Genomic DNA, 19,436 nt, shown 5'->3' on the forward strand with positions numbered 1-19,436 from the left:
GAATGATTAGTTAAAGTCAAGGAGGAAGTTTCAGAGGTAGGCTTACAGTGGAACATTAATAAAATAAAAATAATGACCACATAATTGTCATAACTTTAGTCAATGAAGATGTTGAAATAGTTCAAGATTTTCCATACCTTGACTCAGTCATTAATCAGAATGGAGATTGCAGTCAAGAAATCAGAAAAAGACTAGGATTTGGAAAAGGAGCTATGAAAGAACTATACAGGTTCCTGAGAGTAAAGATATATCATTGAATACTAAAGTTAGGTTTTTACATGACATCGTATTTCCAGTTCCTATGTCTGCTTAGTGAAAGCTGGACAGCAAAGCAAGCTGATAGGAAGAAATAAACTAATTTGAAATGTGATACTGGAAAAGAGTTCTACAGATACTTTGGACTGCTAAAAAGAGAAGTTAATGGATCCTAGATAAAATCAAGCCTGGACCTTTCTATAGAAGCCAAGTTGACTTAACTAAGACTGTCACACTTTGTCCTTGTCATGAGAAGACATTACTCACTAGAAAAGACAATTATGCTTGCTAAGGTGGCAGTAGGAAAAGAAGACCCCCATATTCCAGATAGGTGGACTCAATCAAGGAAGCCATGGCCCTGAATCATCAAGACCTAAGTAGGGTTGTTGGTGGTGGGGTCACTTGGAGGTCTCTCATTCATATGGACAACATAAGTTGAAGTTGACTGACTTGATGACAGTTAACAACAACAACAAATTCTATTTCAGGGGGCCTTCCCTGAGAAGAAGACAAGAAATATTCAGGAATAATTTCTCATTATATTGTCAGTTCACTGAATTTTCCAAATGATTCATATCACCTTTCCTGTCTTTCATTTTTGGCATAGGCTGTATTACTTTTAATGAAGAGCAGCTGCTATTTCTAAGGAGCTTTGAACAAATGGATTGGTTTCATAATGAGGGAAAGCAAAACAGTGGGATGTCGCAAGAACATTAATGTTTTGACAAATCAGAGAAGTGTTTAGAATTTAGCTTCCAGAAGCAGCAGCCAACATGGCCAATCATAACAGATTGTGAGAATTGTAGTCCAAGATGGGAAACTGATTTAGACTTTTAAAAAATTGCAGTTCAAAAGCAAGGCAGTTTATTAACTTCCCACATTTCTCTAACAGACATATGTCTTTTCCATTATGGGTTAACATTAAGGGCTTTCCCTAAAGAATAAGTGAGGGTGTGTGGAATTACGCATCAGAGATTTCTTAACCACTGTAGTAGAATCACAATTGCCAAAACATGCATTAAGCTATTTGTTGGTCTGTGGCGTAGATTGGGGTGGGCCACATGTGGACCTGATGCTTCCAGTGCTCACACTTCATCCCACCATGATGACCCTTAGTTGCTTACATTAATTTTGTGGGTATGGAAAGAAAAACTGAATCACTGAAAATCTTTAGGAAGAGCAATTTGGCTTTAAAGCAAGCTAATACTGCCTTACCTTATTAAATGTGCATGGGTTATTTTTGTTCTTCAAAGAAAATTGAATCATCCAGGACTTTTAAAAAAGGGGATAAATATTATTTTCCTGAAGTGAGGTAATTCTTCATTCTGGGTTTGGCTCCTTCCCCACACTTTATAGGCAGGAATCAGATCTGCCAATTACCTTACCATGCTAAAAGGGAGAGCCAGTCCCATCTCCCTAGTTTCATCTGGTCTCATTTGGAATCAGGACAGGGCTTCCCATGCTCTGGTGACTTTGGTTTGGGCCCTGGGGATCAGTTTCTCAAGAGAATTCCTCCAGTTTGTGGTCCAGGAGACCTTGATTTGTATTGTGCTGAGCATCCTAACGGGGATTATCAGTCTTAGCTTAATAGATATGGACCACAGTCCCAAGCTCTCCTATGATTCTGCCATGTTGGAATTGCCTTTGGGGTGCACAGAAGGAACAGATCGATCCACCCTTACTTGAAGACCTAATTTGGTTCCTGTTTGTGTTCTGGAAGTGGCTGGAGATCTGTCAAGTGCAACTGTGGACATGCAGATGAGTCCATTGGATGTTTTCCCTCCCCCCAACCCTGGTTATCAATGGTTATAAATGACTATCAATGGTTAAGAGCTCCCCCATGAGATATATAAATGGTTTTCCATCATGGCCAGGTAGGCTGTGGGATTTGATGTGTTGGGGAAAGAGAGGCAAGCTTAGTAATGAAGCACTCTCTGATGCTCACAGGCCTTCTGTTGGCCAGAAGCATGAAAAACATTCTAGAATATGTGATGCCTCAGATTCTTTGTTGTCCTTTGAAATGCACAGCTATAGGATGAGGGACACCTGCTTAAGGAGACAACATATGAAAGGGATCTAGGAGTCCAAGTAGACCACAAGTTGAACATGAGTGAACAGTGCGATGCGGCAGCTAACAAGGCCAATGCGATTTTAGGATGCATCAATAGAAGTATAGTGTCTAGATCAAGGGAAGTAATAGTGCCACTCTATTCTGCTCTGGTCAGGTCCCACCTAGAATATAGTGTCCAGTTCTGGGCGCCACAATTCAAAAAGGACATTGAGAAACTGGAGCGTGCCCAAAAGAGGGCGACTAAAATGGTGAAGGGTCTGGAAACTATGCCCTATGAGGAACGACTCAGGGAGCTGGGTATGTTTAGCCCGGAGAAAAGAAGGTTAAGAGGTGATATCATAGCCCTATTTAAATATTTGAAGGGATGTCATATTGAGGAGGGAGCAAGTTTATTTTCTGCTGCTCCAGAGACTAGGACCCCGAGCAATGGATGCAAGCTGACGGAAAAGAGATTCCACCTCAACATTAGGAGGAACTTCCTGACAGTAAGGGCTGTTCGACAGTGGAACAAACTCCCTCGGAGTGTAGTGGAGTCTCCTTTGGAGGTCTTTAAGCAGAGGCTGGATGGCCATCTGTCGGGGATGCTTTGATTGTGATTTCTTGCATGGCAGGGGGTTGGACTGGATGGCCCTTGCGGTCTCTTCTAACTATGATTCTATGATTCTATGATCTTCTCAGTAGGGATGGGGAAAACATGCGAAAAGGGCACCTTTGATGGTTTCTCCTCCTCACAGAGTGAAAAGAAAGACAGAGCATGTCTCTTATGTAAACCTTCTGGTAGATGTGGAGTCTTCCGTTTCTCCAAAGATTTCAGACAAGGAGGAAAGAGCATACCCTGAAGGAGTGGGATTCTCTTCCTGAGCATGTTTCTCCTTGTTTGTTTGAATCTGAGCAATATCTTGTCTTCCTTTGAAAGGTGAAAATGTCTTTGTGGTTGAGTTCTAGCAGCTAAGTTTCTGGTACTCATGCAAAGGTGGTTCCCAAAATCGGTGCTAAGGTTAAGCAAATGCATTCAGTTACACCCTTTCTTTACAGAGATTATGGTCTGTTACAGACTACCAAAATAAAGCTGTTTCGGGTCTCTTTGGAGGTATGCTGTTTAAATGATGCATGGGTCCTAAGAGTCCAGAGGTCGCGCCAAAGCCACACTCCATTCCTAAGCACCGGAGTGCAGCTTTGGTGCAGCTTCCGGATTCTTAGGACCCATGCATCATTTAAATAGCATACCTCCAAAGAGACCCGAAGCAGCTTTATTTTGGCAGTCTGTAACAGGCCTATGTTAGGGGAATAAGCTAATCCTGTTGTGGCAAGGGCAGCTCAAGCTTTTGCTAAACACTTGTATTTGTTGCCTATTGAAGTAATAAAGAAATTGAAGCTGGCTCTTATTGATGTTTAGGAGTCCAGAGGTTAAGAGGCTGGATAATTTTTTTTGTGCAGGTCTCATGAGGCTTCCACTCTTGTGATCAGAGCTGCTTCAGTGACCTCCATGTTTATCAGGGCTCCTGTTCATTGGGAGAAGGACTTAAGGTCTATGCATCTCAGGAAGGAAACTAAGCTGTGACAGAGAGTCAATAAACTGACTAAGGTCTCTCTTAAGGCAGATGCTAGTCTTGATTATTATTATTATTGTTAATAACCTTTATTTATAAAGCGCTGTAAATTTACACAGCGCTGTACATACAATCTTTTTAATTGTACAGTTCCCTGCCCTCAGGCTTACAATCTAAAAAGACATGACACAAAAGGAGAAGGGAGTGGTGGTGGGGAAGAAGATGAGGGCCAGCAGTTCTTCTCTACCTCCGAGGCCTGGATCAGGGGAGATGGACTAGAGGGAGGGCTTGGCTTCTTAATGGATGGTTAATCTTCTTCCAGGGAGGCCTGTTGGAGCTAGCCTGCCCCTCTAGTAGGATAATAAATATAAAATACATAGCAATACAGGAAATGATTCAATAAAACAGGCAACAAAGAACATCAAATAGCAAGTAACAATTATGCAATGCCTGGGAACGCTTCTCTGAACAGGATGGTCTTCAACTCCATTTTGAAGCTGGTTAAAGAAGTGATGGCTCTTGCTCATGGGGGAAGAAGGTTCCAGGAGTGAAGGGCAGCAATTGAAAAGGTGCGAATCCGAGATGGGGCAGAGGAAATCCTGGGCTGGGACAGCAGACCTTGACTACCAGAACGGAGGGCCCTAGTGGGAAGGTGAGGAGAAATAAGGTCTGATAAGTAAGGAGGGGCCAGCCCATGGAGGGCTTTAAACGTCGACAGCAGGAGCATATACTGAATACGGAAAGGGAGGGGGAGCCAGTGAAGGGATGTCAACGCAGGAGAGATGTTGTCAGAGCGGTGGGTGGATGTGATAATGCGTGCAGCTGAATGCTGGACAGAAATTAAAGGGCAGAGGTGAGAAAGGGGAAGCCCAGCCAGGAGGATGTTACAGCAATCAAGTCGTGAGATCACTAGGGCATGGACCAGAATCTTGGCAGTGGAGACAGAGATATGGTCAGATTTTGGCAATATTGTATAAAAAGAATCTACAAGTCTTGGCTGTGGTCTGGATCTGAGGGGTACACGACAGAGAAGAATCAAAGCTAAAACCAAGACTACGGACTTGCTGGACTGGTTGAATAGAAATGTTGTCCACAGAGACAGAAAAGGAGAGTTGAAGGGGGGACTTAGGAGGAAAGACAAGAAGCTCCGTCTTGGACATGTTGAGCTTCAAACGCCGATGGCGCATCCACTGCGAGACAGCTGTGAGGCAAGACGAAACTTGCTGTTCAAGCCTTGGAGAAAGGTCAGGGGTGGAAAGATAGATACAACTGGGTGTCATCGGCATACAGATGGTAGGAAAAACCAAAAGAGCTAATGAGTTTTCCTAAGGACAGTGTGTAGAGAGAAAACAGAAGGGGACCCGGAACAGAGCCCTGGGGAACTCCAACAGATAAGGGAACAGAGGTTGAGGTCTGACCACCTGTGACCACTGCAAAAGATCTGTCTGACAAATAAGATCTAAACCAGTCGAGAACAGAGTTTGAGAATCCAAGGTCAGAGAGTATATCAACTAGAAGACAGTGATCAATGGTGTCAAAGGCTGCAGACAAATCAAGAAAAGGATGAGAACAGAGTAAAGGCCATTAGCCTTGGCCCGTAAAAGGACATTCAAGATCTTAGTGAGAGCTGTCTCTGTAGAATGCCTTGGGCAGAAACCAGACTGAAAGGGACCAAGGATGGAGTTGGCTTCAAGAAACTCAAGACAGCGAGAATAAACAACCCGTTCCAAGACTTTAGAAAGAAAGGGAAGAAGAGAAATTGGACGATAGCTAGACAAAGACGAGGGGTCAAGAGAAGGTTTTTTCAGAATTGGGGAAATGAGAGCATGTTTGAAGTCCAATGGGAAGGAACCTGTAGAGAGAGAGATTGAAGATATGGAGAAGCGAGGGCAGAAAAGAGGGAGCTATAGAAATTAGAAGGCGAGTAGGAATTGGATTAAGAGAACAGGTTGCAGGTTTGCAAGAGTTCAGAAGTGTACTGAGTTCATCCAGAGAAGCAGGAGGAAACACAGAAAATTTTTTAGGCAAGGGCGAAAGAAGATTATGAGCAGAAGAAGAATTGGGAGGGAATATCTCAGAGCGAATAGTGGTAATCTTTGAGATGAAGTAATTAGTGAAGCCATTGGGAGAGAATGATGAAGAGACAGGAGGAGAGGGAGGTTTAAGCAAAGTGTTGAAGGTGGAGAACAAACACTGCGAGTACCTCTCATTGGCAGAGATCAATGATTTGTAATAATTCTGTTTAGCCATAGACAGGGTGTGTGAGAAAGAAGAAAGAATAAATTTGTAATGAATAAAATCAGCCCACTGTTTGAACTTTCTCCAAAGATGTTCGGCCGCTCTAGAGCAGGACCGGAGAAATTTGATGATGGGGGTAAGCCAGGGCTGAGGACAAGTCTTAGAGGAGGAAGTGCGTAGAGAGACAGGGGCAAAGCTGTCCAGAGTTGAGGAAAGAGTGGAGTTAAATAAAGACATTGCTGAGTCAGCAAAATCCCCAAGATTTAGGGAAGAGAGAGATGAATCCAGGGTCTGACCAAGGTGGTTAGAGTTAACAGATTGAAGATCACGAAAATACCGTTGGACAGTGTGACGAGGAGGTGGAGTATAAGTGAGAGCAAAGGAGATTAAGTGATGGCCAGATAGTGGAAAGTCGAGTGCCAGGTAGTCAGAAATGGCGCAATTTGCAGCAAAAACTAGGTCAAGACAGAGACCGAGAGAATGAGTTGAAGAGTTGGAGTGTGGTTGGAGGCCAAAAGAAGCTAGGAGAGAGTTAAAGCGAGACGTTGTAGGGTTATTGGAATCATCAACGTGGATATTAAAGTCACCTAGGATCAAAGTGGGGACTGAATCTGAAAGAAAGAATGTCAGCCATGATTCAAAGTCTGAGTAATTGGCAGAGCCAGGAGGGCGATAGATAACTGCAACTCGGAGCTGTAAAGGAGAAAAGAGTCTAATAGGATGAAACTCAAAAGAAGAGAAATGATAGCTGGGGGGAAAAGATAGAACTTGAAACTGGCAGGAGTTAGATAGCAAGATACCAGCCCCTCCTCCTCGACCTTCAGGGTGGCTGGAGTGGGTAAAGGAGAGACCACCAAGAGAAAGGGCAGCGGAGGTAGCAGTATCATGGGCTGGGAGCCAGGTTTCTGTGAAGCGAGGAGATTAAATGATTTGGAGAGAAAAAAGTCATGAATTGGTGCTGCTTTAGGGGCAGCAGAGCGACAGTTCCAGAGGGAACAGAAGAATGGAAGTAGGGAGATAGGAAGAGGCCGAATGGGGATCAGGTTAGGAGAAATGTGTGGAGCCATGGGAAGGATGGGATTTGTTACCCAGAGATCAACGGGAGAACATGTGACAATGGCAGACAGTGTAGCTGGCTCTTTTTCTGAGGTGTTAAAGCAGTTTGAGGCTATTGCCAGCTCAGGCCTTCTGAGAAAGAGTCCAATGCAAGCAGGAGGTGGGCCCGAGGGAGCAGAAAGTCTTATTTGCTCTTACTTCCTGTGGAAAAGTCCAATGCAAGCAGGAAGGTCTTTCCAGGCAGCACAGGTCTTTCTTGCCTTTACTTCTTGTGGGGAATTCTGCTCAGTTTGCATCATGGGCAGTGTGGGCTGATGTTGCTGCCAGATGTCAGCTTTGGCTAAAAACCTGGAGGACCTGTAACAAATTCAAAGTTAATTTCACTACATGCCATTTTAAGGGTTATTTGGTGAAGGCTTGTATGAGATTTAGACTGAGACCAAGGACAAAAAGAAAGTCTTATCATTGAAGGGAAGAAGCCCTTTTGGTCTGGGGCTCAGTCCTTTTGAGGTTGTTGGTCCCAGTTTTTGACAGAGGGAATTTAGGTCTTTCAGATCAGGAGTTCTTGCAAACCACAAGCCTGGCGACAGCACTCTTCTAAATTCAGTAAAGTCAGTTCTGTCTCTTCCAACAAATAGAATGAAAAGTCCATTTAATCTTTCTAACTTGGAGCACTGTCCAGTGAGAGCGTGACTCTTGCACTTTGTCCATTTCTGGGAGCAGATGTCTTCTGATCCCGCCCTTGAATACAGGCAGATGGCTGACTTCTGCTATTTGCAACGGTGCGAGTGCCCAGGCCGCACAAACAGGGGTAAGCCCCATTCAAGTCTATGGGGCTGGAGTAAGCGCAAGCCTCTGTTTTCGCTGGGGGGTCCAGAACGGATCCCTGTGAAAATGGAAGGCCAACTGTACTTCCTTGTGTGATTTTATCAGACACTATAGGATTGATAGATTTACTTCAGCAGGCACTTCTTTGGTAGGCATGTTTTGCAACAGATTATGTCTAAGTAGTAGGTTATGGCCTGCCTGGGTGGTGTGACCACTCATGTAGGTACCAGCATGAAGGATTACCTTGCCACATTGCAGGAAAATGGAACATTATTACAAAGTAAAGGTTCATTTTCTGTGGTGGTGAGGAGGGGATCCTCTCCCTGTTAATTGGTGGAGTTGTCCATTTTAAACTACCGATGGTGTAGTTTATGGTGTGTTTACTGATGGTGTGTTTCTCCAGAGCAGTGTTTCCCAGACTGTGGTTCTCTAGATGTTTGGGATTCCAACCCCTAGAATTCTTGGTTATTGGTCATGCTGCTAGGACATTTGGAAGCTGAAGTCCAAAACATCTAGAGGACCAAGGTTTGGGAACCAGTGGTCTAGAGCGTTGACATACCATTTCTAGGAAGGTAGGATTGGTTCTCCCTCTTAGTAGGGTGGTAAGGATGATTGACAAATCAGAAGCCCTGCCTGTAATCGCACATGGGAGGAGCCAGACCCAGCATGAAGGTTTCCCTTCCTACCACTGCAGTAAGTTGCAGTGTTCCATTTTGACAAGGAATGTGGACCATAGGACACCTGGAGGTGTGTGAAATGTGGCCCCTAGACTTGCCAAAGCTGTTCACCCTTGGTGTTCTTATACCCTAAAAGTTAATGGCTGTGCTATTCAGTAAGTAATTCACACATTTTAAGGCATCCAATCGAGCAGCACTGGAAACTTCTTCTGAGCATTCTTTGTTCCAGTTAGTTCTTAAGAATTTTGTTGATGCCTGAAGGGATGAGCACACAGGATGAATGTTACTTTTTGTTCCAGGGCAAGTGTACTGTGGCTTTTCTCTTCATCTCTGCAAGGAATAGCCACAGTTTCTCTACCATCTGATGCCTCTGAATAATAAGGAACAAGTGTGCAAAATGAACAGAAATATCTTTATTGATATCAAAGGGAAGGCAAGTTCAACTACTACAATTAATTATGCATTGAAATCCATATTTTAGATGGTAAACACTATTCACAGTACTGTGATTATGTGGGAAGACTGCAAAAAGCAGTGTTATTGCTGTATCTTTCAAAAACTAGAAAAAAACTTGGCTTGCCAAATTGCTTACATCAAGCAACAGAAGTTTAATACTTCCTAATTGATATTTTGGGTCTGTATGAATGTTCTGACTTGAGATTTATATCTTAAAGTAGCTACTTGACATCGTGAAATAGATTTCTTGCATGGTTTACTGTAAATGAATAATTTCTCATTTAGGAATGCATTGAAGATTTATTTATATTACTTTCCCTTAATAGCATACCTGGCTGTGTATTTCAGATTGCTCTATTACTGCAATAGAAGCCTTGTAATCATTAAATCATGACAGGGTTTGAAATATATTGATCACTCTTCCATTAAACTGAAAAGAAGATCTTTATACATGTTAACTATCGAGTACCATTTTAAGCAACGACTGTTTCTAATAAAATGAAAGAATTGTTGACAAGGCATTGCTGATGTCTGGAATTTTTGTAAATGCACTTTACTAATTGTCTGAAGCTTTATCTGTTCCCCTACCCTACCACCATAAAAGAAAAGAAAGGAAAAGAAAAAACCCTCTAAGAATTAGCTAGGTTAATTGTAATGTATTTGGAATTAACACTTGGAGATTTTCTGAAGTGTTGTTGGCTGACCTTTAATTCTGAATCTCTGGAAAAGCCATGATAACTAAGAGCCTGGTGCATTATGTACTTGCCTATCAAATGACACTATGTTGTCGGGCCTGGCTTAATATACTTGATGACTGTTAAATAGAATTGACCCCAGTATGGAACCTTGGAAGGTGCCACAACAACTCTGATAGTTCTTTATTCCTGTCTCTTTCCTTTAACCAGTAACAAATCTATAAGGGCCTGTAAATGGAAGAGATCAGGAGGTAGAGAATAAGCATAAAGAGTTTTATTGAAACAATCTGATTGAAATGGGACTCGATATGGGAGTGGATGAAACGAATTAGTCCTAGGGATGTTCTAGCCTTTTCTGTGTCGGGAAACATGTCACAGAAAAGTGTGGTTTCATAAACAAGCAGTCTAACTGAAATTCACTGTTATGTTTTGGAGCTAGAATGCTAACCATAATAATTACTGTTAACAGTTCTCATGTCAGCAACTCTTTACTTCAAGCAAACTTGGCTATCACAAGTAATTAGCTGAAATTAAAGAATTTCTCCATATTTTCCTGTTGATATGTTCTGCTTATAGATCATGAGAAGACTTTTCTGACACTGGAGATGCCACAGTGTTATCATTTACTTTGACCATGCATCTGTTTGATTTATTTTTACCAAGTTAGCCAGGAGCAATTAGTTCTATAAGTGCAAGCATTTCAACTAAGGCTTGCTCAGGAGGGTTTGGGTTTCCAAATCGCAAAGTTATAGTTGAGTCAGGAGCCATGGGACTCTCCCTGCTTCCTTCCAGTAGTATGGAGTTTCTGTTGTTTACATGATTATGTGCTTAGTTTTCCTTCCATCTTTCTTTTGTATTCACTTCTTTGTAAATTGATCTCCTTGTCCCTAGCATCCCTTGTTTCGTCTAGTTCCTGCCCATCAGATTTTTTTTCTCCCTTTGTCCCATTTCCTTGATCCATCAGTACTTTTTCCTGCCCTTGCATACACTAGTAAGAGCTTATGTAACTCTTCTGCAACCTCTCCCCCCAACATTCATTTTCCAGCTACTCTTCATTTGACTTCCATCTTTCAGCTCCAATGCATGCTGTGCACCTTTCCGTATCCCTCTCTTTGGGTTCCCTGTCCTTTGATTACTCTTGCTCCTGAGATCATTTCTTGGTTCTTCTTCTCTTGCCAACATTTTAATCCCAACCAAACTGACCTAGACTCATAAAGTTAGAAGAGCCCACAAGGGCCATATACTCCAACCCCCTGCCATGCAGGAACTCACAAGGAAAGCACTCCCAACAGATGGCCATCCAGCCTCTGTTTAAAAACCTCCAAAGGAGACTCCACCACTCTCTGAGGGAGTGTGTTCCACTGTCGAACAGCTCTTGCTGTCAGGAAGTTCCTCCTAATGTTGAGGTGAAATCTCTTTTTCTGCAGCTTGCTTCCATTGTTCCGGATCCTATTCTCTGGAAGAGCAGAAAAGAAGCTTGCTCTATCCCCAATATGACACCCCTTCAGATACTTAAATAGTGCTATCATATCACCTCTTAACCTTATTTTCTCCAGGCTAAATATACCCAACTCCCTAAGTCTCTCCTCATAGGCATGGTTTCCAGACCCTTCACCATTTTGGTCACCCTTCTCCAGGCACACTCTAGCTTGTCATCCTGTCTTTTTAATTTGTGGTGCCCAGAACTGGACACAGTGTTACAGGTGAGGCCTGACCAAAGCAGAACAGAGTGGCAATATTACATCCCTTGATCTAGACACTATATAGTGGGCCCTCTCCTTACGTGGGAGATCCATTCCATGTAAGGGGAAATCCACGTATGCTTGTGTCCCATTGGAAACAATTACAAATCCATTTAACATTTGCATTGTCTAACCCACATTTTACTAGCTTGTTTGCAAGAATGTCATGAGGGACCTTGTCAAAGGCCTTACTGAAATCAAGGTATGCAATATCCACAGCATTCCCTTCATCTACTAAGCTGGTGTATGTATGTATGTATGTATGTGTATGTGTATATGTATATATATATATATATATATATATATATATATATATATGAGAGATCAGATTAATGTGGCATGACTTGTTTATGACAATTCTTGTTCTGCAAAAAAAAAAGATGGACTGTGAGCTGTTCCCTCTTCTACCCCACCCTCATGTTGTGCCTCTGCACCAAGGGCCGTATGTTAGCCAGTAGATTACGTGCTGTGGTTTTTTTATCAACTAATAGTTCAGTCTTTCCCCAGATTGAGGGGAATGAATCATGCTTAAAATTTATGTTTTCTTTATTGCTATGGTGAATTATTGTTAAGAGTTTCTACAGAAAAGCTGTTTTTTTTTAAAAATTATATTCTCAAATACCTCCATGCCAAAAAGAGCCCTGCTGGATCAGATCAAAGGACTATTCAGTTAGGCTCCTTTTTCCAGAGTGGCCAGCCAGATGCCTATAGGAAGCCCACAAGCAAAACATGAAAGCAAGAGCTCTCTCCTGCTATTTCACAGCAGCTAGTTTTCAGTGATGTGCTGCTTCTCATTTTGAAGGTAGCTTAAATAGGCCATAATGACTTGTACAATTCATTGATAGCCTTTCCTTCATGAATTTTGTAACATGTCCTTTTAAAGCCATTGATGTTGGGGGCCAGCATTGCATCTTGTAGTAAATTACACTGTGGGAAATGCTTCTTATTCTCTGTCCCAACCTCCTGCTGATCCACTGTTTAACTTCATTGGATGACCCTAGCTTCTGGTATTCTGAGTCTCCTACACGTATATTTGTTTTTACATCGTACCTAATTGTACAGTATTTATTTATACAGTGGACCCTTGTTATACGCTGGGGTTTGGTTCTAGCATCCCCTGTGTATAACAAAATCCATGTATGCTCAAGTCCCATTACATATAATGACATAGCAAAATGGTATCCCTTTTAAAAATGGAAAATTAAGGTTTGATATTTGAAATTTATACTTTTTTTGAACATTTTCAAACCGTGTATGCTTGAGTCCGCATATAAAAAAATTGTGTATAAGAAGGGCCGACTGTATCAAGTTTTTGCCACCCTGACCTCAGGGTTTATTCCCCCTCAGTTGAAAAGGAGACATTGCAACCTTCTCTCATAAGATAGTTACTTCAGTCTCCTGATCCAAGAGTCTAATAATTGTGGATACATGCATTTGTTGGTGCACATAACGAAAGGACTGGCAAACTCCTGGCATGTTGGTGTGATATATACAATGTCTGAGCAGTCTGCATTGGTCTTGGAGGTGGCTCTTTCAGCTGAAGTAGGGCAGGTTTTCACATTGTAACTATGGTTATGCATTGACTGACAACTTGTCATACACACACCACAGTTTACATTTTATTTACTGGATAGGATGACAAATATCTTTATTTGGATGTGAATGTATGTGCCTTCAAGTCACGTGTCAATAGGGTTTCCTTATGTAAGGAATACTGAGAGGTGGTTTTGCCATTTCCTTCCTCAGAAATATAGCACTACCAGTATTCAATGATGGTCTCCCATCCAAGTACTAGCTAGTGCTGATCCTGCTTAGCGTCCAGGATCAGACAATGTCTTGTGCCTTTAGAGGTTATTTAGGCCCTCACACCTGGCTTTTCCCCCCTCCATGCTTACTTTAATCAGGTGATACTGTCTACATATTGAATCAATACCTGAATTTCATAATGACCTGGATGAGGATTTTTAAACTGAAGCTAAATCACAACTAGGTGGAGGCCCCTTGGATTTGTGCATCTTCTGTGGACTGGGAAAATAACCTGCTCTAGATGTTGTTGCACTTCCTCTGAAACATCAAGTGTATAGTGCCAGGTTTCTCCTTGATCAGCACCTCAGTTGAAGTTCAGGTAGCCTTGCAGGGCATGAGTGTTCCTGGACTGGAATGGTGTGGCAATAGTATTTCAAATCTTAGAGACTTCCTGATGAGATTCCTGCAGTACATTGTACATGGGCGTGCTTTTGAAGTTGACAAGAAATGAAGTTAACATCCAGACAGAATTGTACTACATCAGTTCAGAAGGGCCCATTCTACAGTGATCTAGCTATCTGTCAACATTAATGTCAGTCATTGTCATTGGTGCTAAAGAATGCTTTCTCTTAATTGTGTATGTCTACATTGGTACATAGCAAAGTCTTTGATTGTGTAGATCATGAAAAATTAAGAGTCTCTTTTGAAGAAATAGGTGTGCCACAACACTTGATTGTCATGATGTGTAACTTGTACTCAAGACAATAAATAGGCTACTGTTATAACAGAATATGGAGAAACTGGATACAGTACAGTAGTTTCCAAATGGCAAAGGATCAGGCAAGGCTCATTTTTTCACACTATCTGTTTAACTTGTATGTATTCTGCATATTTGTGACAGAATAGGGCAGGGGATCCTCTAGTGAATCCTGTTGTTGTAACTGATGCAATTGAACCTCTATGGGGCTTTCCCCAAAATTCTCAGGTTAGCAGTACAGATCTCTTTCAGAATTTTGCAGCACTGCTCTTTCTTTTTCATTTTGTTCTTATTTCTCAATGCAGTATGACTGAACAAAAACGTTCATGCTACTTATTTGGAAAGAATAAAAGACATATTAGTATCCCACATGAAGTATGAGTGGAAGGAAAGAGTTTGTGGAGTATTTAATTCACTTGGCAAAGTTAGGAGGAAACTGGGTTCCTACTGTGGGAGTGGGAACAAAACATAATGTCTCACATTCTAAAATCTGTGGGCAGAAGAGAGTTTATTGAACAGAGGAATGTTTCCAGGTTGAGTAGAGGAATCTTAAGGGAGCTCAGCTTTACCCTTCCCCTACAACCATCTGCATCTCCTAAGGAGAGTCCTCTAATAATCCAGAGGGGGATAAAAGTATATAGGCAGTTTAGGAGCAAAGGGCAAAGCCCCCCTCCATGAGCTTCCTATTGCTAGCAGTAGTTGAGATTCAGTCCTTTTTCTGTCCTTTTCTCATTCAAATACATGAAGCAAATGGATATGAAGTAACCCATTTTGTCTAAAGGAGAGTTGTGGCCCTATATGGATATTGTTGTTCCTTTCAAGTCTGTTTTTTTTTATTTATTTCTATCTACTTTTCTTTTAAGAAGCTTTCTACTGTTTCCAACATTTTTGAATGCATTTATTCTTAGTGTGGAATAACCAAAGAAATGGTGGTAACTTATTTTCTATGTCTGTTTTCCTTCCTCCCTTCTTCAGTGGCTGTTAAAATTTACAACCCAATACACTTCTTTATTTTGCAGAAACAGCCAAATGCTGTTTTCAGCAACATTTTTCATACCTGGCAAGAATGTTAAGTCACTCGTATTGCTCCTCAGCACAATGGGTAGTTTTTTATTGCTCTTTTTTCTTGCTTATTTTGTCTTTCAGTTCAACTTTGTGGGAAAACTTTTGGGCCCACGTGGCAATTCTCTGAAGCGCTTGCAAGAAGAAACATTGACAAAAATGTCAATATTGGGAAAAGGATCCATGAGGGACAAAGCAAAGGTAAAATTGTGAGCTGAAGATCATTAGTGTGCACTGTACTTCTGTGTGTGCCATTCTTCCCTGATCCTAGTGTAATCTGGGGAGAATCAAAGTAAACACAAATCAAGTTGTATATATTACCCTGCCTGATGTTATGTTCTCCTTGCCAGCTGGACCTCATCCTATAGTGTATTCCTGTCTTCAAAGGGAAACACCATGATTATGTTTTCTTTATAGACACTGTTATAACACAGTAGGGGACTGTGCCACTGAATAGAACATAAAGTAAATGGTAAAGGTAATTCCCCAGTGACAAGGTTGTCAAGTCGTGTCTGACCAAAGGAGGAGGTGCTCATCTCCATTACTAAGCCAAAAAGCCAGCATTGTCAGAAACTACATGATCATGTGGCCAGCATGATTGCACAAAATGCTGTGTACCTTCCCACCAGGGTGGTACCTCTTTTTCTATTGGTGTTTGCATGCTTTCGAACTGCTAGGTTTGCAGAAGCTGGGACTAGTGATGGGAGCTCACCCACCATGCGGCACCCAGGCCTCAAACTGCCAACTTGCCAATATTGCAATCAACAGAGTCAGCGTCTTAACCACTTGAGTCACTACATTCTGAATGTAACAGCTTTCAAAAAGAGCAGCTAGCCTCTTTGTCCTCTTCATCCTCCGGTAGTATCTGGAAGTATATGAAGTATAAGAGCCTATGAAGAGCCATGCTAGGTCAGACCAACGGCCAATCTCCTCTGTCAGTTATATAGCAATAGCAATTTCTTATACTGGTTATCAGTGAACTAGCATTCCCTAAGTGGTTTACAATGTGTAAGCCAATTGCCACCAACAAGCTGGGCACTCATTCACTGACTTACAAAAGGATAAAAGGCTGAGTGGACTTTGGAGCTCTCCTCTAGAATCAAACTTAACATGTTGTGGCTGCAGTACCAGCATTCAAACACTGTACCACCAGGGCTCAGTTGCCTATGGAAAGCCCACCAGCCCAATATGAGTACAACTGCACATTCCCAGCATCAGATGTACAGAGACATAGTGTTTCTTCTTCTAAAGATATTATGCCATTTATATCCTATTAGTAGTACCAACTAAAATTAGACCCATGGAAGCATTTGTTGAATAGTGAGTCCACATTGTAAATATAATTTATTCAGTGGACTTGGCCTAGTTGGGGTTTACCAATATAACTATGATGTTTTTGCAGTATGCAGGTTTCTATCCCTATTTCTGTTTTAGTAGCTGCTAATGAGAGATGGAAGTAAATTGCAGTTACATTGGTGTCACATCATATATTTTCTTGGTGAACGTTCTGAGTAAAGAATGAAATGTGGGACTGCCTTGTGTGTGTGTGTGGGGGGGGGGTCAGTTATATGTCTCCTGAAGTTCGGTTTTGGGTTATTTAACTTCAGAGTTAAAGTGTAATATTACTAATGAGAATCAGAGGAAGCCTTGTAGGCCATGTAATCCCACCCCATGTTTGATGCAAGAACTAGAACATCCCAGGCAAAGTGGGGGGTCCTGAAGATGTGGTAAACCCTACCACTCTTCATGGTGGGTAGCGGGGCCAATGCTTGAGTAGTATTTGCATAGCCAGACCATCAAAGCCCTCAAGTTCTCTGATGGGGGTTTAGGGGAAGAATACTAAAGGTGAGACTTGACAGTATAGCTGTCTGATACGGAACAGGACAGAATGAGTCAAGGAAGGTGTGTGAGCTGGCAGCTGGGCAGGAGGGGTTGGTGGAAAGGGTCCAAAGGGGAAAGTTTAGAGTAAAAACTATTTGCGACATTGAAATATGCACAGTGCAAGCTTACATGCTTGATGTTTAAAATCATCTGTGATTCAGTAAAGTTTATTTGCTAGTTTACATCTCAATCTTAGTATCGTTCAGTGAGGCTTGTTAAAAGAGATTGCTTACACATATGCAAACCCCAAACCCAAAGTAGAAGACATTTGGTGGTCCACTATTGTGTCCACTTTGTACTCCCAAATGATACATCCAAGGAGTGGGTTAAAGTAGTTCTTTCTAAAATGGAGGACCAACCAGGTTTCGTTCCCAGTGTGCCAGGGAGCAGCACCATATTTGGGTTTATTGACTATATTTTTTCTTTCCTGGAAACTTGCTTTGGACGGGCAGCAAAAAGCTTGTGGACCACCACTTTTAAGTAGCACTGGTTCTCATGCTGGACCAAGTAGCAAGGTTGAAAAACACATTGCTGACTTCTGTTTGGAGTGATTCTATCTGGAGATGGAGACATCTAATCCTAGTCATTTTAGACAGACCTTTTATATCAGTAGAATTGGAAAGGTCAGCTTTTCAGTTTGCAGATACATATCTGTCTTGATTGTCTCCTTGACAGAGAGACGAGGTAAAAATAAAACCTTTATTACTAATTTATTTATATCTTGTTCTTCTGAGGTAAGCAACCAAAAACCTGTCACAAACCCAAAGTCCTACATTCCTATTAAAGTCTCACTGATCTGCAGCCAGCTTATGAGTCTAAGGAGTTTATCAAACGGGAGGAATTTCTCTTAAATTCGAATGAAAAGAAAGTGGGGCCAGAACGCATTCACTTAAAGTCGCTAGTTTCGCACAATTACGTGAATACGCATTACATTCGAACTGGTCCCCATTGCCTGAAAATAGCATGCCATTGCCCGAATTTGCGTGTGGCAGTCTATCACGCAATAACGTGAAACCACATGATTGCATTCGGATTGACTTCCCATTGCCCGAATTTGTGTGTAGTGTGTTATCACGCAATAACGTTAAACCCCATGATTGCATTCAGATTGCCATTGGATTATACTTCCAGTTCCCCTTGTCTGATAAACTCATAAGGCCAGTCAGGAAGACAGAGTAACGTCTGATGAAGCAAATAATGGTAGTCCATTTTCAAACTGATAGGCACTGCATTTCAATAGTTTGAGTTGGCTAAACCTTACAAGGTCTGTTCCATTAATTCAGGATAATGTTTCATGATAATAAATGAAAATCATCTCAATTTTGTGGATGTGGGTGAGCTTCAGAATGCTGTGCCTGTACTATTTCTCTTTACTTGGTTCATTATTTCCCTTCTTTTAGTATACCGTAAATGTCCAGAAGTTAAATTTTAGCCTGTTTGAAACATTTTGTAATATTAAGCATTTTCTTTGATTATGTGGTTTCTTACTTCTGAATCATATTACCATATTTTGAAGTGTAAAAATTTAAATACAGCTCAACATGGGAACACTTGTGTACACAGGCCTGCAAATAATCTCACTAATAGAAATCTCAGCTGACACGAGTGATCTGTCTCAGCCCTGCCCCTCTTCATCCAGGGTGGAATTCTTCTTTTCAACAGTTATGCTGCGGTCAGAGTTTCACATTGGATCCTTGGAAACACGGCATAGCAGTGCAGCTGGACATTTCCCCACCCGCTTAGCTAGAAATGGGCTTGGGAAGTCTAGTTATGGTACACTGCACTTTCTAGGTGACTTCAGACACCTCAGAAGCACAATGCAGGCAATGCTAGAATGAGCTATCATCCCCTCCTGAATTTTGTTCTTGAGAGGAGACTTGGAACTAATCAGTCACTTTGTCCTTCAGGGGGCTTTTGGCCTGTAGTACAAGTATGGGGATAATCCATACCCAGTTCTCCCAGTTTCAAGGTCTTAGTGACTCAGATTCAAGTAATGGTTCTCCATGTTCATGTTCACTTGGCTCTTGTTAACCTCCACAACATGAAAATATTTAGAAAATGTATAAATTCCAAAAGTAAAACCTTGATTTGCCATTTTATATATAAGGGACATCATTTTATTATGCCATTGTATTTAATGGGACTTGAGCATCCATGGATTTCAGTATCCATTAGGGGTTCTGGAACCAAACCCGAACAGATACCACGAGTCCACCAAGGCAATTTATGTAATATTTTTCCCAGGGGTGGCAGAAGAGAAGTCCATTTGCATGATACTGTATTCTATGAAATGTTTCCTGTTTTGTGTTTTTCTTAATCTAACATGAAATATTACTGGAAAACCTTTAGGGACAATCATGAGGTTCCAATACTAGTATTTGTTCAGTAATATAGATAATCAGATAGGTTTATGTAATTCTTG

General features: G+C 41.6%; 1 protein-coding gene across 5 annotated transcripts in view; it reads left to right on the top strand.

Annotated features, from left to right (window-relative positions):
* Nucleotides 1–19,436, top strand: part of KHDRBS3 (KH RNA binding domain containing, signal transduction associated 3) — a 141,999-nt gene that overhangs the window by 51,989 nt on the left and 70,574 nt on the right. For 4 of the 5 annotated variants that reach the window (XM_042462423.1, XM_042462420.1, XM_042462419.1 and 1 more), the window contains exon 3: nt 15,218–15,334. The exons of the other annotated variant lie outside the window; for it this stretch is intronic. In XM_042462423.1, coding sequence (XP_042318357.1) covers nt 15,218–15,334 — 117 coding nt within the window. The remainder of the gene's footprint in view (nt 1–15,217; nt 15,335–19,436) is intronic. 5 annotated transcript variants of the gene reach the window in all.

The sequence above is a fragment of the Sceloporus undulatus genome, chromosome 4 (assembly GCF_019175285.1).
Source record: "Sceloporus undulatus isolate JIND9_A2432 ecotype Alabama chromosome 4, SceUnd_v1.1, whole genome shotgun sequence".
NCBI classification, from domain to species: Eukaryota; Metazoa; Chordata; class Lepidosauria; order Squamata; family Phrynosomatidae; genus Sceloporus; species Sceloporus undulatus.